The following is a 25,919-nucleotide window of genomic DNA, read 5'->3' as shown; positions in this document are numbered from 1 at the left end:
AAGGCCGATTGATGATTGGTAATGGTGTCTTACCGTGCTACCCTGTGAAGGAATGACCCTCTATACTACCCCTCAACACAGCCTTCTCGTGAAAAATTTCCAATAGATTTCCCTCTGCCCTTCCCATTACCTCAAAGGCCCTACTGTCCCTATCAAGTTAGCTTCTCCCTTACCCTTTCATCTTGTGATGCTAATTTCAAAGATGTGCAGTTTTAGAAAATGCTTTACAATTTGCATGCTTACTTGTAACCTCTACCAATGGATTTTAGACAATCCAGAAACTGTGGCACTTCGTAGTTCACCAGTGTTTTGAGCTGGCCGTCTCCTACGCCATCACGGTACACGATGATCCGGCTGGGCATGTACTCATTGCAGCTATTCCAAGCCCTCAGAGCCGCTGAAACAGGCCAGAGAAGTTTTACATCAATTCATGCCTACAACACAACTAGTCTGTTCTTCCCCAATTCTGGGCACATCAGTAACACAGTTGAGGGTAATTTCTGGAAGACCCCAGTTTAGACAGCAGAAAGGCAACCCCACAGGAGACTAACCTTGCAGGCAGACTTTGAGCCCATCTACCAGCTCCTGTCCTCTATCCTGAAATATGCAGCGTGAGAACCAGCTATTCAGAGAAAAACACAACCAGAATGAGAATGCAATTGTCTATCAATTTTTCCTTTCTGAATTATTCTATATTTATTTCACTCTTAACAATCTGTCATTGTAACTGCCTTAAAGACATCTGCTACCATCTCCAAATACTTTATAAAACCTTATACAGAGGGAACAGGATATAGGAGATCCCGTATCAGCATCACAAACTGTGTCTGTTTTCATTACAAATCACTACCATGATTCCAGCTGCTGGGGAGAAAATAGGATTTAGTTAAATTTAAATACCCAGAGGTGCTGTCCAGGTTTACTACACCTGAATACACACAGAAGCACACTCATGGCTATGCTCTTGAGAAACCATTCATTGTAAGTTTCACTCTTCTAAAAGATAAAAGACCTTCAGCTCCATCCATCACCTCTAGCAAACTAATGCAGGAACAGAAAACCAAATACCACGGGTTTTCACTTGTAAGTGGAGGTTAAATGATGAGAACTCACGGGCACAAAGAGGACAACAGACACCAGGGCCTACTTGAGGGTGGAAGGTGGGAGGAGGGAGAGGAGCAGAAAAAAATAACTACTGGGTACTAGGCTTAGTACCTGAGTGATGAAATAACCTGAACAACAAACCCCATGACATGAGTTTAGCTATGTAACAAACCTGCACACGTACCCCTGAAACTAAAAGTTAAAAATGATAAAAGACCTTGAAACATATCCATTACTAATGTCAACTACTAATGTGCCTTCAATTTTCATATATTACTATTCTTGGCAATTCCCTTAGTTCCAAGAAAAGCACTGAAAAATAATGTTATGTTGAAATACAAGTGACTGGGTAAACCGAAGTGGTTTTTCTACATGAAAAAGTGAAACTACATTTCAGTGGCCAGTAAATATTATTAAACAAACACATTTTATTTTTATTTATTTATTTATTTATTTATTTATTTATTTTTGAGACAGAGTTTCACTCTTATTGCCCAGGCTGGAATGCAGTAGCACGATCTTGGCTCACCACAATCTCCGCCTCCTGAGTTCAAGTGATTCTCCTGCCTCAGCTTCCTGAGTAGCAGGGATTACAGGCATACACCATGCCCGGCTAATTTTTTTTGTATTTTTAGTAGAGATGAGGTTTCTCCATGCTGGTCAGGCTGATCTTAAACTCCCAACCTCAAGTGATCTGCCCGCCTCAGCCTCCCAAAGTGCTGGGATTACAGGCGTGAGCCAAGACACCCGGCCTAAACAAATACATTTTTAGAGAGAGTCACATTTAACAAGATGTACTTGCCAATACATATGACAAAGAAAAAATCTGAAATGCAGTTTGACTAATATAGGATGAAAGTCATTCAAGAGCTAGAGTAGGTCATTATCTTTCTTTGCTAAATGTGTTGCCATGTCTAATTGAGAAACTAGAAGGCTAACAACGAAGAATGAACACTGCTCCTGAACCTGCAGACCCTGCTCTGTGTCCTCACTGCTACCCACAGTAGCCCAGTCTCACTCACCGGGTCATCCCTTCATTGATGCTGGCAACAAACCCTGCAATTGACCTCCGTCCAGCTGTGGTGTCGTGGTAACAATCAATGCCAACGATCATCGCTAGCTTCAGCTTGAATACAAATGTGGTAATTTTAGATACAGCAGAGTACTAGCAACATTTAAAAAGTCAATCCACTTTCTTAAATACCAATTTTAAAACTGCATCTACCAATTAAATCAAACTCACGGGGATGTCCACCCTCCAAAGCTCTCCTCCCATCTTGCAATTCATCTGCAGGGCAATCTTTGTAGCAATGGCCATGACAGTTTGCTGTTTGCCTAAGGTTCGGGCCACCACACACTGACTTGGGGTAGGGCAATCTGTACACAGGTATTTTTTAATAGCATCATATTTGTCCTTCCGATTACTTGACAACAGACAGACAACCTAAAAACAAAGCGTCCTCGTTACAAAGAATCAGGAGACAGATGATTAAGAGTAAGGGAGAGGACAGGAAACTAAACTCACCTGTGGAGTATCAAGGTCAAGAACATGACCATTTATTTTACTGTTTACTTCAGCCACACAGCTAATCAGTAGGACATTAACAAATACTGCTCATCATGTTCAACTAAATAAATGCAAGAACATGACCATTTATTTTACTGTTTACTTCAGCCACACAGCTAATCAGTAGGACATTAACAAATACTGCTCATCATGTTCAACTAAATAAATGCGTGTGAAGCAAATAAATCATGTTAAGCAAACTACGAGTCAAAACTGAATACTGTTTAAACTTGAGAACTTAAATATGCTCTATGTAACCAGTGTGGAAAAATTTAGAGACAGAAAACAGGGTAATATAAGTTAGTGATAAGTGACAGGTAGACAAATCAAAGATTTTTTACAGTCTTAATTTACTCATGATTCACCTAAGATCATAACTTGTAAGATTTAAAGCTCTGGATTGAGAATCTGATCAAACTATGAACTTTCACAGGAGGTCCATGGACAATTTTGGGGACAAAACAGAGCGCCTGATCTAAATGTACCCCTGTCCCAATTCTGGGCATCCAAGTTTAACTTTCTGGAGTGTTTTGTTTTGTTTTTGAGATGGAGTTTTGCTCTTGTTGCCCAGGCTGGAGTGCAGTGGCGCAATCTCGGCTCACTGTAACCTCTGCCTCCTGGGTTCCACTGATTCTCCTGCCTCAGCCTCCCGAGTAGCTGGGACTACAGGTGCACACTACCACGCCTGGCTAATTTTTGTATTTTTAGTAGAGATGGGGTTTCACCATGTTGGCCAAGATGTTCTCAATCTCCTGGCTTGTGATCCGCCTGCCTCGGCCTCCCAAAGTGCTGGGATTACAGGCATGAACCACCACGCCTGGCCTGAATCCAGCTTTTAACTCACTGTCATGTTCTCCAATTTATGTTCCCAGATTCTTCTCTTCCCTTTCTATAGTGCCCAGCAAAATAATTTTCCCACCTTGGGTGTTTCCGTTACCCAGATAACATAGTAGATATCTGCTTGTGGGATTTAAAGTGTGAGACGGAGGGCTAAAATAATAAACACATGAGAGGAAGCCAATTCATTTCTTAGGCTTACAGCAACACAGATGTATTGTTTACCATGAAATCTGTCTTTGCCAGCTCATTGCCATGTGGCTGTACGAAAACTCAACGGGGCAGAAGAAACTCGCCCTGGCACTCGCTGCCCCACAACGTGCTGCTGTCTTCAGAATGTTTCCCGTCAACTAGAAATGTCCTTTCCATTTGTTTTAAAAAATAGCCAAGGATATAAATGTCTAATAAAAATAATCAGTGAAATCGTTGAACTGATTATTCACATGCATGTCATTTTTCCCTTCCTACTTTACAATCATAATCACATAATAGTATAACCTACCATAATTTTCCTTACCACTTAAATTTTAATCTCATAGTGTCGTTCTATCTTTTGCAAGTTCCATGTTCCCTCAGCAGATCTGTGGCAATTTTATGCTACAGATATAAAAAGCAATAGGAAGGTACTGAACTTCTACGTCTCACCCACTACAGTCCCAGGCTACTATTACCTTTGTGTGTCAGTTTTCTAACAATCATCAACCAACTCTGCTAAAAATAAGGAGAAGTGAAGTACTTGACTTGGAGATTTTATCAGGAAGGGCCCCACCAAAATAGATGGAATATTCAACCTGGACAAGATGAGAGAACCTCAATAAAAGGACTACTTGTAAGACACCTTCCCCCACACCCAGGGGCTCACGGCAGCAAGAGCAGAGCAGGGAACGGTTATGGGAACAGGGCATGGGGGTGGAGAGTGCGAAGAACCCGCTGCCGGGGTCATGGCCTTTGGCCCGGCTGTGCTTGCACTTCTGCAAAGTCAATGTCTAAGCCCTACTCTTTCTCTTTCACTAGGGACCAGGAAGTCTTGAGGCCACAATTCCAAGTTCTTGGACAAAGACTGAATGGAAAGGAGATTCTAGACCAAATGTGATTAAGATTTGGACAACTCCGGAGTTCCCTGACACTGAGTCTGACTCTATTTTGCTACATTAAGCTGGATGTGTGGACTTAAAAAGAAAACTATGACACTGCATCTCATGTTTATAAAGGCTACATTCTAGATGCAAACTAAAAACAATAACCACATCAATCTGATAGAATTTCAGGGTGGGGAGGAGTGTTAGAGAAGAAATGTAAGTTAGAAAACTTTAAAGTTGAAAACTCTGCTAGGAAACACAACGGCAAGTTTGAGAAAAGCGTGTCAGCAGTGTGTGCAGGGGTGTGTGTCTGAGAAAGGATGAGCAGCATGGCAGCCTGACCACGTCTAAAGCACTGCCATGGTGAACAGGGCCAGGCTGTCGTCGTGCAACATGTTGGCGCCTGAAACACAGAAGGCCCCGTTCTCAGCACTGGGGACACGACATGATCGAGGCAGATGGCCTTGCACTAGAAAGCAGTGTGCCAGAGTGACAGACAGTTTCTAACCAACGATTTATAGAAAGCTGGACAAACAGTGAAGTCAAGACATACCTGACAGGCTAAAAAACTAGTTTGAGAAAAGGGGGGTAATTTTCCCTTGAATAATTCAAAAAGCTTACTGGGATTGGGAAAAACGAAGAGTTACCTCAGACTCACTGAGTTTCAGGAGCTGACTGGAAGCAGCAGCAGCAACAGTGATTAACACGTCCTGGGCTACTCGGGAGGGGCCGGGCATGACAATGCTATTAAACTTCAGAAGCGCTATGAGGGTTCACTACTATTATTACTACCACCCAGTTTGTTCAGAAAAGGCAATAAAGCCAGAAGCACTTGATGAAGAGCAGGCAAACAGCTGAGCCGAGATGTGAACCCAGGGGTTTGATTTCAGAGTTTACCCTCTTAATAACTGTGCTACAGATTACAACAAAAACGAAACCACAGCACACACTTGCTGCACGTCCCCACAACTTTAGATCACCAATGAAAACCACCCGTCATTCAGTGGCTGCCATCAGCTAATGTCCCCATCTCCAATTCCTAACCCTCTGCACCTTCCCCACGCCCACGCTAGGCAGCGAGACTCTGGCAAACCGGCATATGGGCTCTTCGGGACTCAGTCCTCCCCTGCTGAGTCATCACTCACTCACCTGGATGGGTGGCTCAAGCGCACACACAACAACATGTTTGCAGATAACAGGGGAAAGAGCTTGGGAGAGTGGTTCAATCTGTATCCTGACCCCTCGGGGTGACGTGGATGCCCGTGGAAGCTGACAAGCTGCTGAGTGTCACTCAGGGCTCCCTGCTCTCTGTGACCCTGCTCTTCCCATACCTGGCACTAGGCTGTCTGGGGAGCTTCCATGTAATTACACAACCATATGTCTATGTGTGCTGAACAACAGCTGATTTTGACTTTTGTGCTTTCCTGTACTTTCCAAATTTTCTAGACTAAGTAAAGCCTTTGAGTCTGAATAAATTAAAGCTGGCTTTGTTTTTCTCCACTCCTTCCTCACCTTTTGCAATGTGTAAACCAAGCTCCCAGGTACACAACTAAAGCCAGCATTAGCTTAGCTACTTTATGGTTACAAAACACATTTTGCGCCTAGTTTGAGAACCTAATAACATTTGAAAAAAGAACCCTAAGTTCCAAGATGTACAAATGCCCCCTCTGAAAAAGCTCTTTCACTGAAAACTGCCTATATGTCAATTAGCTACTTACTATCTGGGTGTCTGTTGTGACCTTTTGCTGTAAGACTCTTAAGTAGGCTTCAGTTCTATCATCCACTTCAATCCTAGAATGAAAGTACACAATCCAACATTCAGACAAAGTAACGACAAATGGACCACACATAAACACTTTCCTATGTAACACACGAAACATTTCTGTATAAAATATGAAATCAAACACCAAGACTAGCCATTCATTCAAAGGGCTGTTTCTAATACAAACAAGAGCATTAGTTGGAGCAGTTTTGAGAAACTGTCTGACTTGGTTGTTTCTCCCACCCATTCTTAGTTATTAAAATATATCTGTTTATCTACATTACAGGGAGTCATATCAAATCTTTCAATTAAAATAACGTTGTTTGTATTTTTAACAGTTCCATCGCTTTCGAGTTCCCACCCCCTCCAAATGACTGCTAAGCAATTCTCAGAGCAGAAATGACTTGATTAACTTACATTATTGCTTTTTTCATTTGCATGCCCATGGCTGGTGTAACTTTAAACAGATTCTGTATCAATGAATTGGCTGCTTCATAATTTCTTCGCGTATAGATCAACAGCCAGTTATCTAGTGGCTTAACACTAATTAATGGTGCACCTCTTGTTTCTTTTGACCAATCTGCAAATTGTGGATTGTAATCAAACTAGAAGAGAGTTCAGACACACTGTAAATTCCATTGTAAGTTCTCAATCATCAAGCCAAAAAGTCTTCAATAATTCTACCCCAGCATATTTTGACACTTAGTGTACTACTCTCATACTTGAATTAAAGGGACAGAGAAAATGTCCTCAGTAGGGGCAGAGTCTAAAACGTATCCAAAGGATGACGGCAATTTTATTTAAAATACACTCATACTGACAGCTGCTCCTCAAATGCTTACTTGGACCAGGTACTTCCCTAAGTGCTTTAGTTGCATTCTCCTTAATCTTTTCAAAAATCTTACAAGTATAGCTACTCTTTTCTTCATAACGAAAATATTAAAAAATAAGGCTTTGAGAGTAAAGTAACTTGACTGAGGTGTTACATGCCACAAGCAAGCTACAAAAACATCTGACAGCAAGACAGACAGTGAAATAAACGCGAGGCACAGCACCCGAGTGCTGGTCATCACAGGGAGCAGCCCGGTGTCTTCTGCGTGTCCTGGCCGCCTCCCTGACTGGCCTCATGCAGGGGATAGCATAAACGATGCAACCAGAATATTAAGTTACATTGTGAGATCACTGTTCACAGTACATTTCAAAGGCAGGAAGGACACCATTTTCTACAAAAAAAAAAAAAAAAAAAATTAAAAATGTTGGCACTTTACAGTGCTTTAATTACACTAAAAATATTTTTAGAATACTTGCTTTTCCTTTTCTGAAAACAAAACATAAAAGGTATCATAATAATTAATACATTATCTCTATAAACAAATGGTCCAGGCCAATCAAATCAGGGATTTTCCATCATTTTCATGGCAGTCAAAATATCAACCCAAGCAGATAGTTAGGATTCTACACTTTAGCTCAAGTTATTGAAAAAAAATAAAAATAAAAAAATATCAAACCGCTTTTTAGCTAAGTCTTACAGATTATTTTTGAGGACCAAGCTACAGGCTCCACATTCTCTAGGGCTTCCACGTTTTCTCCTCCTGGGGTGTACCTATTTCTGAGGTCCTGGGCTGCTCACGTGGGTTGATAGAGAGTGGATGTGGAAGGGGAGAAGAGAAAGGTGAGGAAAAGATCATTCTGGCATGGAACTAAGTTATTCCCACTTGCTTTATTGTGATCTGACCCAAGTCTCACTCGATTGTCAACTTTAAAAACTGCCTTGCTAGGAGCTTGCAGTGAGCAGAGACTGCGCCACTGCACTCCAGCCTGGGGGACAGAGCGAGGCTCCGTCTCAAAAACAAACAAACAAAAAACTGTCTTACTGTTTTTCCACCTTGGTGAATCTTTTCTGTTTGCAAAATTCTTCCTGAGAAGGACAATAAGTTGGAATCAAAGCTCAAACCCCAGTCTCGAAGCTCCCTTTGAACATTATCGTTTCTGTAAATTTAACACATTTACATGCCACTAAACAAAGAGACACAGCAAAAAAAACCCAGTCAAACAGATATCCATTCTAGCCTACAACACATTCCAATGTCGCTGTCAGGGTTAAGGCGCTGGTGAGAATGCCAGCCAGCACAGGAGCATGACCATCCTTCTCTCACCACCTTCAGGCTTCTCTTCATGACATTAACTTAAAATTCTGATGCCCAGACTTTCTCCCCATCAAAGGAAACCCCTTGATATAACGAAGATAGGAAAAAGATTTGACCAGAAATATCTCCTTTTTCAGTTGTTACCTTTTTCTAACAGAGGAATTAGAAAGACTACGCGCTACGAAGTTTAACTTCATTATTTCCTGAGGAATAAGTGAGGTATAGGTAGCCTTGCTTAGAAACACCAAGAACAAGCCCACCCCAAATACTACAGATACAAAAGGAGAAAGTTACTTTCTGCCACCCCCTCAAAAGATACCCCTCAAAGCCACGTAAAATACTAAACCAAAAACGGAAACCATGCCCCAGTGAAATCAGCGACTTACTTATGGATGTAATCAATGAGTCTTCCCACTTCACGCTGCCTTTGCTCAGGAGTTAGTCTTGTATGAACGGCTAAGTCTTTCATCACGTTAAAATCATTACGCATTTTATCAGTGAGGCCTTTAAATCAGATTTCAAGGCACAGGTTAAAGAATTAATAATCAGGTCTAGATTTAAAGGCACAGGTTAAAGAATTAATAATCAGGGCTAGATTTAAAGGCACAGGGTTAAAGAATTAATAATCAGGTCTAAATAACTGGAACACAGGGTGATGGTGACCGCGAATCCCCAGGAGACAAAGCAGTTTTAATAAAAGGTTTTCGGGGGAAGGGAAGGGGAAGTAAAGGGATGTCTGAGGACTCCTAGGAAAAAAAGGGTAAATCCAGTGGCTTCCTTCCGAGTAAACGAAATGCAACAGTACCTGTAAGATAGCAGAGCTCAGGAATGAGCATGGCAGGCCCTGGCAGTGTCCCTCCGGGGCCCCGCCTTCTCTTGGGCTGGCTGACCAAGACGGGCTGCTTCAAGTCGGTGATCTCTTGGTTGTATTGCTGCTCAAGAGAGGAGAGCGTCGCGGGTCACAGCAAATGCCTGAGTAGTATCTCAGTGGGCAAAAGGGGTTTCATTTTTTTAAAAAATAAAGAACTGATCCAATAGCAAGGCTGATAATAGCTCCAGAGTAAAGTTTTAAAAGGCACTTTTTAACCTTCTTAAAACAGAGGTTGTGATTTCTATGCTCTACCGACTGCCCCATCCTTTTCCTAAAACCTGTGGTGGTCCAGGAGAGTATGGTTCTGAGTCCGGGCTTGGTTCGTCACAGTTCTCGTTGCTTAATGCTTTATTTCTTGGTTTAGAAACAGTAGTCTGTGTAACTCTGCATCTTCACCATAGGATGATTCCTCTAAAACTATTTTCTGTTATTGTGAGAACTTACTTTTGAAAGCAGTCTCACTGTAAGAATAAAGAGGGGGAGGGAAGAATGCTACAGGGCATTTTTAATCAGAAAAAGTTTTTATAGTATCTTGATATTTCAAGAAGTCAAATTTTGATTAAGTAGTATTAAGTTTCCCCATATAAAATCACTGCCCAAAATAAGTGTTTACAATTTGTAAAACAACAAAAAATGACATTCGTGATTTTTTTTTTTTTTTTTTTGAGATGGAGTCTCGCTCTGTTACCCAGGCTGGAGTGCATACGATCTCGGCTCACTGCAACCTCTGCCTCCTGGGTTCACGTGATTCTCCTGCCTCAGCCTCCCGAGTAGCTCGGACTACAGGCATGCACCACCATGCCTAATTTTGTATTTTTAGTAAAGATGGGGTTTTGCCACGTTGGCCAGGCTGATCTCCAACTCCTGACCTCAGGTGATCTGCCCGCTTTGGCCTCCTAAAGTGCTAGGATTACAGGTGTGCGTCACCGCACCCAGCCAATATTCATGATTTAATGTTCTCAAAAGATGAGTTCTCTGGCCTCCAGCTCAGCTCTGCAATTCTAGAACCATGTCAGACTTTGAGTTTTCTTCACTACAGATTCTGGTCCTGTGTTTCAAAGATCCTCTTTCCTACCATATCCTGTATCTTGCTGAAAACAGATTTTCTTAGCATCCTGCTTAATTCAGATCCAGCTTTTAAAAAAAAAAAAAAAAACCACACAGCTCCACCGGGCACCCCAGAAGAACAAACCACACAGCTCCACTGGGCACCCCAAAAGAACAAACCACACAGCTCCACCGGGCACCCCAGAAGAACAAACCACACAGCTCCACCGGGCACCCCAGAAGAACATCATCACAGCATGTCCTTAGTCTGTCTCTCATCAACAGACTAAGGGTACTTGCATATTTCTTATTCCTAGCATATGACAAGGTCCTGGCCATCTACTACAAACCCTTACGAATTAAGAAACCATGAATTCTAGCCCGTTCTCGACTTGTTCTGTATAGAAGCAACCATCCAGGAAAGAAGTTAATTTTCTTATTTCAAATAAGAAAATTGTAAGTAGAAGAACACTCACATCTGACCTCTGCTTCATGTAGCTATATGACCTATTTTATCACACGTTTGAAAATGAGGAGTCTGGGAACAGTTACCCTCCACACCACGTGCAAACACACACAGTGGAAGTGTGGTTGTATTTCAGAAGTGTGCCCTCTCTCACCCTGTTTCACCCAAGGCCTTAAGTGCATGGTTCCTGATACAGAACTTGCACTCACACTGCCCCACCCCCGCCACCTTTCATATTCTTAGGGTTGAAACAGCCTGTCATTCATTCATTCATTCATTCATTCATTCCTTTATTTATCTGAGACAGAGTTTCGTTCTGTCGCCCAGGCTGGAGAGCTGTGGTGCGATCTCAGCTCACTGCAACCTCTGCCTCCCGGGTTCCAGCAATTCTCCTGCCTCAGCCTCATGAGTAGCTGGGATTATAGGCACCCGCCACCACATCCGGCTATTTTTTTGTATTTTTAGTAGAGATGAGGTTTCACCATGTTGGCCAGGCTGGTCTCACACTCCTGACCTCAGGTGATCCGCCTGTCTCAGTCTCCCAAAGTGCTAGGATTACAGACGTGAGCCATCGCGCCTGGCCCTGTCAAATATTTTTAAACATTTTCCTCTACACCTGAAAAAACAGCACTCTCATTTTTATTAGGCATTACTGTTAAACATTTTATTTTAAAAACCAACTATGACCTTCTCTTCCAAACACCCTTCCTTCTTCTACTGTTTCCTAGATATTACCTTTAATCCCAAACCATCACTTACTACTAAAACTGCATTTCTACCAGAAAATCTAAGAATGTTTTCTTTTAAACATTTCAACATCAACCTCTTTCATTAATTATTTCTACTAAAGACAGCTGATTATCCCTGATTTCCAGAGAAGTCTTCCCTACAGAAAGAAGCTGACCTGAGATCTCAAACACAAGCATACAGGGTGTGTCCAACAGAGGGGACACAGCCCTATGTTTAGTCTAAGGGCATAGTGGGGGACATGCCATGAGAATAAAGCAGCAGGCAGAGTCTCACGGAGAAAGACCACCACACTTCACAAGGCACAGGGCCGCGGGCATCTCGGAGAAAGACCACCACACTTCACAAGGCACAGGGCCGTGGGCATCTCGGAAAAAGACCACCACACTTCACAAGGCACAGGGTCACGGGCACCACATCATTTCTGATGGGAAGGGGAAGAAGAAGAACAGATGGGTACGAGTTGATTGATCAGAAGGCAGAGGAAATAAATACTAAGAGACTAGTTAAGTGAATTATAAAAATTGGGCCTGGACAGGAGATGCCAGTCATTTAGAAAAGGAGAAAAATGAAGGCAATTCAGATAACAAGGTGAGTGACGGGTCTGGACAAAGAGGGAGTACTAGGAGGCAGGGGAAGGTGCAGAGATCTGACGTGTGACTCATCCACCATTTTTTTTATTCAAATACCTGAGAGCCTACTTAGGCATGGGGTATATAAATCATAAAATCTCTTGCCTCTGTCCAAGTTACCTTCTCTGTATTGACCAAGAGCACCGAGTAGGGGCCATGTTGGGAGGACAGAACACATTCAACACTGGCAACATAGGAGAGGTATCTTTGAGTCATCCAAATACTTAGAACAACCAGGCAGCTAAGCTTAGACAAGTCTAGGCTGGAACTGGAAGTCTGGGGATTCTTAACATTTCATGCCTGAAGCCTGGGCAGAGGAGACTGGAAATCACCTAGGGAGTGAACGTAGAGTAAAAGGGGCCTGGGCAGAGCTCGTAAGTATGATAACACATAAAACACCACTTACAGGAGGATGAGCTGCCACAGGACACTCAGTACCAGTCAGGGAAGGGGAGAGGTTCCACTGACTTTGCTTCAGGTTTAAATCACATTTTCAGCTGATGTTTCCTTCATATTTGCTGTTGATATATACCAACTTCTACCATCCCTGAGAGTGATTACTAAAATGAATGACAGAAAAATGCCACAACTCATTCCTCACAGTAACCTCTGACACCCAGAGGGATCCAGGTTAGGCATGGTTGGAGTCCTCAAGGAGTAAAGAGGCTGAAAACAGTGGGAGGAAAGGCATGCTGAAATGACCACTGGCTGTTTCCATCTTGCCAGGAATAAGGTCAGCCCTTCATGCAGCGTCTCATAGAATCCTTCCCTCCGCAGTGGCTTATGTTTTTAGTCACAGCCGAGCAGCTGGACAGCAGCACACAGACCTTTCCAAGGCCACTGGTAAGATGCACACTTTCCATGCAAAATACGAATACTTTTCATATCTAAGCTCATTTATCCAAATTTTTAGAAACAGGAAATACTCTAAAGTAGAAGAAAATGTGAAATGTTAGCAATTCAAAGACAAGTTTTGAGATTTTAATTGATAGTTTTCTAGAAATAATTTTCCTGCAATTTTAACATATCAAATGGAATGTGACATTCTAAGGATTTGGGGACCAGATCTGCTCATCTCTGAATACTAAAACAATGTTGGCATGCATTCCAATGTTGGCATGCATTCCTATATAAACAGTTTAATTTCTTCTAGTCAATAGTTGTTCTTTCTTGCTATTTGCCTTTGATGGTCTTTTCAAAACTAGAATCATCTCTTTAAAAACTGTTTTAGATGATCGCCCAAAAGATCAGTCTTTTGTAAATCAAAAGTTAAGAGTTATAACCCACAGGCAGCAGATTTAGCAGAAATGATACTGAAGGTTCAAAGATCTTTAATTCCCACCCCTGTCCAAGGTGAAATTAAGTGAAATGTTGATTATGGAGGGAGAGACAGTATGGCAAGCTCTTAATTCCCACTGCTTACCACCTGTTATCCAACCTACTTGTCCTCCATAGGCTTCAATTCAAATGTAAGCTTTCATTCTACTGGAAAAAGGGAACCAGGACAGGGCACTTCTCATTATGTGAACTGTACCAAATAAAAAGAGGCATTTTAATAATCTGAGAATGAATAAAATTATGCTGTGATTGCCCTAACAAATACATTTACACACAGCTTTAAAAGCAACTTGTTCCAAATGTGCAACAAGTGTTAGAGAATTCTACCAAAGATATTTTGGATTTCTCCTAAGATTCAACTACTTCCCTAAGATCTAATTACTTCATAGGAAAAAGATAACACCACTAGCATCTTACCTTCCTGTAGTATTCTAGGAAGCTGACTTCAGAGCCGTCGGCTTTCTTAAAGGTGCTCTTGGGATTCTGGTCCCAGTCAATATCATCCACTCTGTACGTTTTATTGTTATACCTAGGGATCAGTTGAGATTTGACTGCATTTGATGGAAATGTGAAGAGCTAATATCAAAAAGAGAGACTAGACAGCATGTATTCTCTAAAATTTCAAATCACCTGGGTATATACAAAGTTATGGAAAAAGAAGGAAACAGGATTTCTTACAGACTCTGCCAGATGGATGGGGGAAGTGACTAAATTACTAACAGAAAATAAAATAATTTAAAAGGATAAAAATCACTAGCTATTTGTCCTCTCCAGATGAGTTATGTTATCCCCAAAACTATGATCCCAGGAAAAGTGAAAAATACCGTCACCCTTTTTTATGCTATTCCTACCACTCAACTTGAAACACTATTTCTTAACATTGTAGAACTACAAAGCCACTATACTTTAAGACTCACAAAAATTATTTTGCATTTTAAAAAGCAGTCTTACTTGGTAAGAACAACTAAACCTATTAGTTCTTTGGAAACTTGTTCTTGAAATTTATGTTCTTCTGTCTGATGATAAAAGTTGAACATGAAATCCAAAACAGTCTCACTTCGAAGCACTTTATGGCTAACGTCAGTGCAGAGCATAATGCTGTTTTCATACTGAAGGATGGAAGTAGTGAAGCCAGGCCAAATCACCAACCTGTCAGGCAAGATGGGGGTCATGAAGAACCTCTCCACATTCAAACACAATCTGCACACACTAAGTTGCGTTTTCACTTTTATTAACTGGGTCTAAACTGTAAGTTTTTGAATGAATCAATTTCCTTATTTCTAGGATTTACATGGTTCCAGCTTTAAGACCTTCAATATTATAATAATTGTATAAGTTTCATTTTAAATGAATGTATTAACTTTAATCAACTATTCATTACAGTGGTCTAAGACTTTAAAAAGCTGTCAATCTGCACTTTGGGAGGCCGAGACGGGCGGATCACGAGGTCAGAAGATCGAGACCATCCTGGCTAACACGGTGAAACCCCGTCTCTACTAAAAAATACAAAAAACTAGCCGGGTGAGGTGGCGGGCGCCTGTAGTCCCAGCTACTCGGGAGGCTGAGGCAGGAGAATGGCGGGAACCCGGGAGGCGGAGCTTGCAGTGAGCTGAGATCCGGCCACTGCACTCCAGCCTGGGTGACAGAGTGACACTCTGCGTCTCAAAAAAAAAAAAAAAAAAAAAAAAAAGCTGCCAATCTAATTGAAAGCACCTACAATTACTATGATAAACTTAAACCTGTTGGGCTGCAATATTTTATTTCTTACTTTTTTTTTTTTGACAGAGTCTTGCTTTGTCGCCCAGGCTGGAGTTGGCATGATCTCGGCTCACTGCAACCTCTGCCTCCCGGGTGTAAGCACTTCTCTGCTTCAGTCTCCTGGTTAGCTGGGAATACAGGTGCCCGCCACCACACCCAGCTAATTTTTGTATTTTTAGTAGAGACAGGGTTTCACCATCTTGGCCAGGCTGGTCTAGAACTCCTGACCTCGTGATCCACCCACTTTGGCCTCCCAAAGTGCTGGAATTACAGGCATGAGCCACCACGCCCAGCCTTTTATTTCTTATTTCAACTTTAGATTCAAGGGGTACACGTGCAGGTGTGTGACACGGGCATACTGCACAATGCTGAGGTCTGGGTACGAAAGGTCCCGTCACTGAGGTGGGGAGCACGGTACCCAGCAGGCAGTTTTTCAGTTGGGCTGCAATCTTGATACACCACATTAACTGATTATTTTTATCTAAGGGCAAAAATACAAACTTAGCACTGGACAACTATGTATTCTTCCCTAGTGACAGGTAAATTATGTGTTTTTTTTTTAAATCCAAATATTCTGGGATGTCTCCTCATTATTCAAGTTAAATAGTCACATAATGTGATGGGTGGCATTAACAGTCACTGTAGTAAATTCGACCATTTCAAATTAGATTATTATCTCAAAAGCTTGTAATTAAGCCTAAGGAATACTCAACTTTCCACTTCATACAAACCTGTGACTTGGAATATCAATTGGGTCATTTGGGTTATAATAATTTCGTCCAATTTGTTGCAAATTCATGATTTTCAAAAGCCTAAAAATTGAAAGGTCAGAATAGTGAATATTGATAAATATCTCCAATACGGCAATCAGAACAGCATGTTGTTTAGAGCAGGGGTTGGCAAACTGTGGTCTGTAGCCAGGCCAAATCCAGCCTACCGGCTGTTTTTTATGGCCTATGAGTTAACAATGGTTTTCAACTATCCTTGAGGTTGGAAAAAATAAAAGATTATTTCATGACACATGAATTATCTGAAATTCAGATTTCAGCATCCACCAACAGTTTTACTGGCACACAGCCATGACCGCTCACTTACACACTGTCTCTGGCTGCTTCGGTGGTCCCGCAGTAGAGCGGAACAGCTGCAAGAGATGACACGGCTTTCAGAGCCTAAGATGTTTACTATCTGGCCCTTTGCAGAGAGAAGTTTGCCAACCCCTCATTTAGGGAAAAATAATCTACCAGTTACATTAACTGAAAACGAGTATTTATCACAATGAATTGTCCTATCAGTGTCAGTTATCACTAACTTAAATTAATACAAGTATTCTGCCCATTATTCTCACGAAAATTTCAGCCTCATCTGGATTCTCATCCCCCTCAAAAAATAAAAATTTTTGCAGACCATGTGTCTTGCTTTTGGATTGGGAATATGTGGTATGTACCCTGAAAGCAAATTATCCAGCACGCAGTGTATCTCCTGCAGTGGAACAAGCGAGCTGAACTCTGCCCTCCTCCTGACCAAGGACCCACTGTGGGGAGCAGGAACACCAAGTCTGCAACGTCCTCACTCTCGAGGATATGAGCGTCTGAACACAAGCTCAGATAGCATTTGAAGTCAACAGACTTAGGGAGGGAAAGGCAGGATACTTGCTTAAAGCAAATAGACGAATTTTCTATCAGTAAACCACACCTTAAGTTACTGCAATACAGAGAAACCCAATAATCTCAGCCAACGTTGAAAATCTAGGAGACTTGAATGTAGATGATCAATGTACAATTATTTCAACTTTGCTGGTTTTCCTCTTAATAAAATGTTGAAATAAAACACATACCTCCTGAAAATAATATTATAGAACTGCAAACAAGTTGGTGATGTAGGTGGAAGTTCATTTGTTAAAGTGATCGTTATCCTCACATCCTCTCCGTTCCGGGTCTTACTAAAAACTTCAGTAACCTGAAGCCAGAGAGGTGAAAACCCAAACTTTAAATCCTTAAAGGACAACTCTGCCCAATCACAGACCGCTTGCTTAATAAGGCAACACTGAAAACTATAAAATGTTTCAACTGGATTTTTTTTAAATGGCTCTGAGAAAAAGAGTGGCTAAGTGTATTGTAATTCAACTGTAACCACCAAGTTATCCAGACAAATCTGACAATGCTACAATAATGCCAAAGTACCCGATGTGTTTATTCCGTCATATCAGACAGGAGACTCCTGGGGTCTCTCTAAAAGCCATGTGAACTATCTTACATGGTAGTAGTTTTGCCTTGAAGTGGAAATTCCCCATCTCCCTTTTGCCAAATAACCTTTTGCTGTAGTCGTTTAGGTAAAAATAATATTGTTCCATCAAAAGCATGACACTTTCCAATGAGATCCTCATGTTGAAAAAGAAGAGCTGAACGGAGTCGCCTGGCTTCCATCAGTGGGTTATAGTCAATATGATACTGATACAAGGCCCACTGGGGACGGGATGTCAGTCGGAAATGGTTAGTGCTTAACCTCACTATGATGCCTGAAGAACCTGGAAAAGCAAGTTACAGTCAATTAACAAACTATCAAGTTTATTTTTCCTTGAAACCTTCCTACCATGACAAGGCAGGCACAGTTCCGTAAACCAAGGCTAAGAGCAGCAGACAGCATCCGACTCTGGAGACCACTAGTCTACCTCTTTAGGTGAATTTCTAAAGAAGCATACATTTAGAAACAGATCTTCCTTAGACTAAGTAATTTACAAATAATTTTGCAACAAAACCAACCAAATCTCTTCATGGCAAAGAGTTTTGAAAGTGATCTATTAATATTTAATGAGATGACGTTTCAAAATGTGCAGTTCAAGATATTATCTATAACCTATTTCATCAACGCCAAAAGAAACAGAGAGAGGAAAATGCAAAACCCATGCAGGATCCTTGACCAAATAAATACCTAAACTAAAGTGCCTCAATTCACTGTCCTGTGTACCTGAGACGTAATCTCACAAAAACTTACTCTTAATTAACCTACCTGTTTTTGATTCTTTAACATGGTCTAGGTTCTGCCTTGTATTCACACCAAGATCATGAAAATCTCTACGACGACCTCCTCTCTCTGCTAATGATAACTCCTGAAATCCAGCAGATATCTGGAGTTCTTAAAAAAGAAGAAAAATTATCTACTTGAAATAAAGTATGAAGTAAAGGATGACAACATTAACTCCCACAGTGCTAATATATGTAATCCAAAGGATACTGAGGTGTAGAAGACAATGCATAAAACAATCCTATCAACATGTTTTTGGTATCTGCCAGCCTAACGAGAGAACGGTTTCCTATTTATAACTTCATTCATAAAGGCTTTCTTGTCACTGTCCTGGGAAGTTGCAGATGCACTCTTTCAAGAGATGGATGTACACCTTGAAAAGATCAAGCCGGCGGCACTGTGGTGCGAGAGTGGAGCAGCATATGTTTGCTGACTGGGAAAATATTTTTCTGTATTGTAAGTCTAATAACTATCTAAAGGTCTTCATGTATTTTCCACAGTCTGTCATGATGCAATTACAGCTACAGGAATTGGTGGCTTAGAGAGTTTAAATCTGTAACCTGGATTAGAAAACTTACATCTAAAATGCAACTTCCTCACTACCTGATTCCATTCAGTATCAGAAGAATGGATTTCTGCATCTGCACATATTCTATGGCCATGACACGCATCTCATACTGGTAATAGGTAATAAGCTTGTGACTAATCAGTTCATGCTTACTGCTACAAGCTGTGGTTATAAGAACCTAAATTATTCAAGTCATTTGATTTGCTGAAATTATACAATTATCTCAGATCAACAATATGATGTGAGCCAAAAAACCAGTATGAACTTTGTAGTCAAGTGTTAAAATTCCAGCTGTCAATTAATAGGCATGTTATCTTTTGTAACAGAGATTACCAGTTGACTATCCAATAACCAATCCCTCATTCTTTAAAAAAATTATATTTTGGGAATAATATACTTAAATAGACCAAAATTTCCACCCTCCCCATGGTTAGGGATGGCCTAAGAGACTTAAGCAGAAATTGTAGGATGACCCTTTTGGAAACATTCCATAAGAGAGCCAATAGCTGACTTGTGACTTTTGTACTTCCTGCCCCTTTACCCTGCCCATGAAGCCTGGAATCTGGATCTGGCAGGGAGGGCTCGAATACAGAAGTTCTGAACCAAACAGAGGTCTTAATTATGGCAGTCATGGCCCAGGACAAAAGAACAAAAAGATCAGAGTCCAGTTCTCTTCTGACCACAAACACCAGAACTGCCTACTTTCTAGACTTCCTCAGAGAAATAACAGTGGCTTAAAATATTTCAGTTCTTGCTGTACTTTGGAAACCAGTTATTTAACATGAGCGTTGATTCTTTCACCTGAAAAATTGAGAATAAGCATCACAGGCATGCAATAAGTTTTAAATATCACATCTAAAGCACTTTAAAAGGCGCTTCCATGTTAGTTTCTGTACCTCATGATTTGGAGGGGGCTCTACCTAAAAATCCGTTAAATATGTAACTGTTCATATTTGTCTCTCTCAGTGAGTTTTTTATCCCAGAGACTTGGTTTAAAGTATTGATGGCACTGGGTGAGTAACTACACTAAATCATGCATACTGAATCCAACCTGATGACACTGAAGGGTCATAAAGGCTGATTTTTTTCCTTAAAAATTTTTAATTTGTCTTGAAAAATTTGGTTCTGGATGCAAAAATCCAATTGCCAGTTTCTGAATAAAAACAATGATGAAATCTGTTCCGCTTGAGATATACAGTACTGCCATGACACTGAGCCAAAGCTTGATTTTGTCACTCGAAGAGGACAGATTTCAGAACGGACAAGACTGGGAACCTTGCTAATTCCCCCTTCCATGCAGCTCCCAGAGTGATTTATTTCAAACACAAATCAGAGCTCACGCCACTGTGCTGTTTAAGAACCTTTCAGTGCATCCACATCCCCTTTACAGAAGGAAAATCAAGGTCCAAACAATGTCTAATTGGCAATAATCTGTTAAACGTATATTAATTTCTACAAAACAATAGGTACTTGAGCATTTACTGTGACAAGCAATTCTCAGATATAATCTCCAAAGAGCAGTGAAAGATGACAAAACAGGGCCTTTATTTGTTACCCCACGGATTAGTTAATGGCCACAGTGATCTTTACCTCTACAGGTAGACACTACCTCGTTACAGATAGGGAACCGTTTCATAGAGTTAAATTTGAAATCCTGAGTAACCATTTTCTTTTAAAGTCATTTACTGGTGAAGACTGATACATAAAATGTTTAAGAAATCAGATTTAAGTATTTTCCACAATTGTATTTGCGTGTTATGGCAACATTATAAGGAAATGTTTCTTGAACAGTTTCAGCACAAATTTTTGTACCAAGTTTTAATTCAATAAAATTTGCTGCATATGTTGAACACAGTTGTTAAGATCTCCTGTTACTTTCTCTTCACCTTGTGACTTGGCTGTTCCTCCTACTGTTCCTCTCTGCCGTCCACGGCCAAATAACTCCCCCTCTGCTGGTGGCTGCTGAGACCTAGGCTGAATATAACCAGGTTGCTGACTCTGTAGTTATAGAAAAATAAAGAACATTCTTTTTGTCAAGCGGTCACAGACACCAGAGAAAATGTCCAGCCTTAAGTCTCAGGAATCCAACCAACACCTATCTAGATTAATAATCAAATAATTTATTCTTAAAAAGAAATTTGAGAGAAGAGTCACCAAATAAAGTCATGAATCAGCTTCTAATATCCTGAGGAAACAGGACATGATCTGCCTTGCTCACTCCCTATATCCTTCCCAGCACCGTCTTTAGTTTATTTTCAACAGCCTAGGCTGATCAAGATTCAAGAACATTTTCTGTAGTCAGAAACGGTGAAACACTCACAGCAGTGGAGCCCACCAGCGGCACTGTCTCCTGACCGCGGGCCCTTCCTCTGGCTCTGGCTCTGGCTCGCCCAGTCATTGTTTTCTATTTCTGGAGAGGAAACAATCTTGAAGACAATAGTCAATGGAGGCAACCGTATTTGACCATTTCTACAATGTTACTTTAAACTTCTTTCAGATTCAAAAGTAAGCTCGCCAGGCAATTAGTATGTATCCTTCTAATCTGTAATGACAGTTTTTTAATGTAACATTCCTACATTCAGCAAACTCAGTTGCCTACCTTGCACTGGGCACTGCTGTAGGGCCAAAGGGGAAAATGTATTTTAATAGAAGACTTAGTTTTTCATTTGGATTATTTATTATAAACAGACTTAGGAGGAGAAAGTGCTGAAAGAATTAACATGCTGGTGGCTGGTTCTTTCCCATTTGGAGATACACATACACACACATACACACATACACACACACAGAGAGAGAAACAGGGCACTTGTGGCAAGTGTCCCGCCAGGCCCCTTAGATAATCCTTCTGCATACATAATGAGTTTTCCGGGATCTTCCCAGAGTTCCATGTGTGGCTTACGCTGAACATACCCAAACTAGTATCTCTTCTACCTCATGTCCCCATAATCTCATTCTAGGGGAGTGGCATCATCACCTACGTTGTATCTACATAAAAAGAATGGAGTCATTGATTTCAAAACTACTTTATTTCTCCTACATCTGCCAGGACCATTCTCCCCATTTCTTCAACATCATGGTGGCACTAAGTGCTTCCTGTGAGCCGGGATCAGCTTTGGGCTCAGCTATGACAGCCTCTCACTCTTGCCGCGGTGGTACACAGTGTCATCAGGCTATTAAACGTAGAGGCCTCGGAGCTCAACTGCCTGAGCCCAACTCCTTCACATTTTAGACAACATGAGAAAACGACATAGCCTGTGACTCGTTGTCGAATGGTTGGAATAACCTACTGCACAAGTCAATGGTGAGGATCAAATGAGAACTCACACTGACCTCCGGTGAGCAGTCAACAAACATTAGCCCTAATGGAAAGGGCAGGTAAAATCGTAACTCCACGTGTTAAAAAGTGTGATGAAGGAAATAAGCAGAAAGTTCTTACCAAAAAGAAAGTAGGAACTGATGTAAACCCTAAAGAGGCCTGCCTCTAACAAGACTTAAGCTGAAATGGAGAATCAGGAATCGGAAGGCAGGGTGGTACCAGTCTTCCACACAAGCGGTAACAACCCACACGTAAGTGCTTGAATTGGATGCAGAACCAAAAGACGCCCAGTGGGACTGGAAAGGAACAAGGGGAGCGGAGGAATTCATGTGGACAGGGAGCGGACTGCTCAGAGTCCTGCAGACAGCTTGGATACTCAACACATGAGAAACCATCAAAGGTTCTACATGGGGCAGGCGATGACATCATTTACCATCACTCTGCCTTAAGTCACGTTATCTTTTTCATCCTTTGAATTTTAACAGCTTCTAAAATTCTTGGCTTCATGATCTTCACAGAAAGACATTTCTAATGCCATTTTTCAATTTTAAAAACCTCTGACTTCCTATTGTATTTTACAGGATTAAAGCAAACATTCATCGTATAAGACCCCCTACTCTAAATCAGCAATTTCCAAAGGAGTTTACACAAGATAATCCGCTGAGGTGCCAGCATATTACAACTAACTTTAAACCTCATGTTAAACTGCTTTATATTTATTTTATAATGTGTGCATCATGATAATGGTTACATATGCATACTCAATTTACACACCGGGCACACGGTGCATGAAAGTCTCTTGCCGATAATCCACAGGCAGCGTCCCTAGCACGCCGGCCATGGACCCGTACGGGAACCAGGCCACACAGCAGGAGGTGAGCAGTGGCAGCAAACGTGACAGCCTGAGCGCCCCTCCTGTCAGATCAGTGGAGGCATCAGACTCTCCTAGGAGCGTGAACCCTACTGTGAAGTGGGCGTGCCAGGGATCTGGCTTGCATGCTCCTGATGAGAATCTAATGCCTGATAATCTGAGGTGGAACCATTTCATCCTGAAACCATCCCCTACCAATTGGTGGCAAAGTTGTCTTCCACGAAATCGGTCTCTGGTGCCAAAAAGATTGGGGACTGCGGATCTAGAGATCAGTCTGAAAGCACCTGCCTGAGACGCCAGCAAACGCTACTTGCTTCCTATCACAATCAATTCCGTGACTTACCCTATACCACGGTACAGTCTCTGCTAAACAAAGCCTCGCCCTCCTCTGAAACCACAAGAATCCAGTGAACCACTTAAGGACCAGCTCGCGGGCCATCCCTTGCCCCCTTCTCTGAAAGCCGTTTCCCCGGTGTGGCCACGGTCACTCTACTACATGGTAACCTTCTTTCTCCCTCTGCACATCCCTGCACTCCATAGCTTCTCCAACTAGGCTGCGAATTACAATTGACGCCTTTGCACCCAGATGGCCGCTTGACACCTTACAAACAATAGTGTGAAATAGTGATAAAAAAAAAAACAGGGACGAGCTGAACTCTCATCTCCAGCAGGAAATGCAGTTCTCAAAGCCTGTTCCCTGACAGGCAGCATTTGGACTGGCTGGTAACAGAAATTACGGGGTGGAGAGCGGCTCTCAGCCCTGGCGAGTTAGCAGCCGGCTGGAAGCAGCCCTCCAGCTGATTCTCATCATCTCCAGGGCCTGAAACCCAGGGCGGCGCGTTGTGCTGGTCACTAAATACCTGGCGGGCCCAGCGCTCTACGTCCAGGTTTCCCAGCACCACTCCGGTTTTCAGCTTTATCTCCTTCCAATCTCAAAACCACCTCAGTCTGGATATCGAATTCTTAAAGTCAGAAAACAAGTGTGTGCTTACAATAACCACACTCGCCGGAAATCACATGCCCAATTCATTACCAGCTCTGCCAAAGACTCTTCCACCTAACAACATCCCTCCGGCGCTGTGCTCAGGACGACGCCATGCACGTGGGAACCACCACCGCGCCACACGCCTAAAACCGTTGGGCGGTACATTCTATGCCAGCCGGGTCTCTCTGGCCACAACTTAAAAACGAAAAGGAAAGCGCGCAGAGAACAGGCTGCGCAGGGCTCCAGCCGGCTTTACCCTGGAGGCCGCAGGGGCTGAAGACAGCGAGAGCATCCATCCCGGGAGCTCCCAAGGCCCCCGCCGCCCCTTTCCCTCCACAGATGCCAAGGGCCCGGCCGCCAGCACCCGCGAGAACCCCCCGAGCCTCGCAGAGCCCGGCCCTTGTGGTCGCCGCCTCACTTGCGGTCCTCCGGAGCTCCGTCCTCTTCCCAGCGTCCGGCTCCCAAAGCTCCCGGGGACACAGCGCAGCGGCTGCAGACGCGGGAAGGGGGCCTCGCCCTCCGCAGAGATCGCGTCCCGCGGCCGCGTGGGTCAGGCGGGACGTCCCGAAGGCCCTCCTGCAGGGCTCCCGGGTCCCCGCAGTTTCAGGCACTGCCGCCACTGCGGAGACCTCTGTCCCCGACCCCCGCACCCCCAGCAACTCAGGCCTCAGCCTCTCACCCCGGCCCCTGCACCCCCCGCACCTGGGACCTCACCCCCGCACCCCGGCCCCTGTACCCCCGCACCCCGGCCCCTGTACCCCCGCACCCCGGCCCCGTACCCCCGCACCCCGGCCCCTGTACCCCCGCACCCTGGCGCCACAGCCCCGGCAAGTCGGGCCTCAGCGCCTCACCCCGGCACCGCACCCCCACACCTGAGACCTCGCCCCCGCACCCTGGCCCCTGCACCCCCCGCACCTGCGACCTCGCCCCCGCACCCTGGCCCCTCGCCCCCACACCCCGGCGCCACAGCCCCGGCTAGGCGGGTCTCAGCGCCTCACCCTGGTCCCGCACCCCCCACACCTGATACCTCGCCCCTGCAGCCCCCGCACCTGCAACCTTGCCCCTGCACCAGGGCTCCTGCATCCCCTGCACCTGGGACCTAGTCCCCGCACCCGGCTCCTGCATCCCCCACACCTGCGACCTCACCCCCGCACCCCTGTCCCCACACCTCGGGCCTCACCTCCACATCCCGGACCCCCGGCCGCCGCCCCCGCACCCCGGTCCCCGCACACCTAACACCTCAGCCTCGCCCCGCACCTTGGACGGCCGCCCTCGCCCTAGTCCTGGTCCTCGCACCTTAACCCGAGGCCAACAGCCCCAACGGCTCCCGCGGAGATCCCTCCGCGCCGCCGACTTCCCAGGACCTCCTGCGGCCTGCGCCCACCTCGCCTTCGGTGCTGGGTTCCCGAGAAAGTCAGGGACACGCGGGCGGCTGGCAACCGGCGCTCTTTTCCTGTGCGGATGAACACTTCATTCCAGACGCCAGCCTCGTGGCTGCGCACCATACGCCCAGTAACGGCGGAAAGCGGCGCGCGCCACGCCCTCATTGGCTGCCCAGCGAATGGCGGTTTTCAATGTAGCGGGCGCGGGACCAGATGAGCCCGCCCCACAGGCCGCGGCCCGGGCCCCGCCCCTCCAAGACCCCGCCTGGTCCCTCCCAGACACCCCGCACAGGCCCCACAGGCCCCGCCCCCGCCTCACAGGTCCCGCCTGGCCCCGCCCAGACACCCGGCACAGGCCCCACAAGCCAGGCACGCCCCTCCTTACGGGCCCCGCCCCCGCCTCACGGGCCCCGGCCCCGCC

General features: G+C 43.8%; 1 protein-coding gene across 2 annotated transcripts in view; it reads right to left on the bottom strand.

Annotated features, from left to right (window-relative positions):
- Window positions 1-25,633, bottom strand: part of PIWIL1 (piwi like RNA-mediated gene silencing 1) — a 35,105-nt gene extending 9,472 nt beyond the window's left edge. The window contains exons 1-18 of one of the 2 annotated variants that reach the window (XM_025401900.1): window positions 25,374-25,633; window positions 21,265-21,354; window positions 20,831-20,942; window positions 18,362-18,487; window positions 17,665-17,879; window positions 17,190-17,311; window positions 16,087-16,167; window positions 14,549-14,746; window positions 14,015-14,126; window positions 9,302-9,428; window positions 8,883-9,000; window positions 8,224-8,338; window positions 6,767-6,954; window positions 6,306-6,378; window positions 2,348-2,548; window positions 2,127-2,230; window positions 552-622; window positions 244-397 (exon numbers count right to left, since the gene is read on the bottom strand). In XM_025401900.1, the coding sequence (XP_025257685.1) occupies window positions 244-397; window positions 552-622; window positions 2,127-2,230; window positions 2,348-2,548; window positions 6,306-6,378; window positions 6,767-6,954; window positions 8,224-8,338; window positions 8,883-9,000; window positions 9,302-9,428; window positions 14,015-14,126; window positions 14,549-14,746; window positions 16,087-16,167; window positions 17,190-17,311; window positions 17,665-17,879; window positions 18,362-18,487; window positions 20,831-20,942; window positions 21,265-21,342 (2,195 nt within the window). In that variant the 5' untranslated portion in view covers window positions 21,343-21,354; window positions 25,374-25,633. Of the gene's footprint in view, window positions 1-243; window positions 398-551; window positions 623-2,126; window positions 2,231-2,347; window positions 2,549-6,305; window positions 6,379-6,766; window positions 6,955-8,223; window positions 8,339-8,882; window positions 9,001-9,301; window positions 9,429-14,014; window positions 14,127-14,548; window positions 14,747-16,086; window positions 16,168-17,189; window positions 17,312-17,664; window positions 17,880-18,361; window positions 18,488-20,830; window positions 20,943-21,264; window positions 21,692-25,373 lie in introns of those variants that run through there. The other variant, XM_025401901.1, reaches the window with a different exon arrangement.
- Between the last annotated feature and the right edge of the window lie 286 nt (window positions 25,634-25,919).

The sequence above is a fragment of the Theropithecus gelada genome, chromosome 11 (genome assembly GCF_003255815.1).
Source record: "Theropithecus gelada isolate Dixy chromosome 11, Tgel_1.0, whole genome shotgun sequence".
NCBI classification, from domain to species: Eukaryota; Metazoa; Chordata; class Mammalia; order Primates; family Cercopithecidae; genus Theropithecus; species Theropithecus gelada.
Note: the sequence above shows the minus strand (reverse complement) of the source record. Positions and strands in the feature narration are given on the sequence as shown.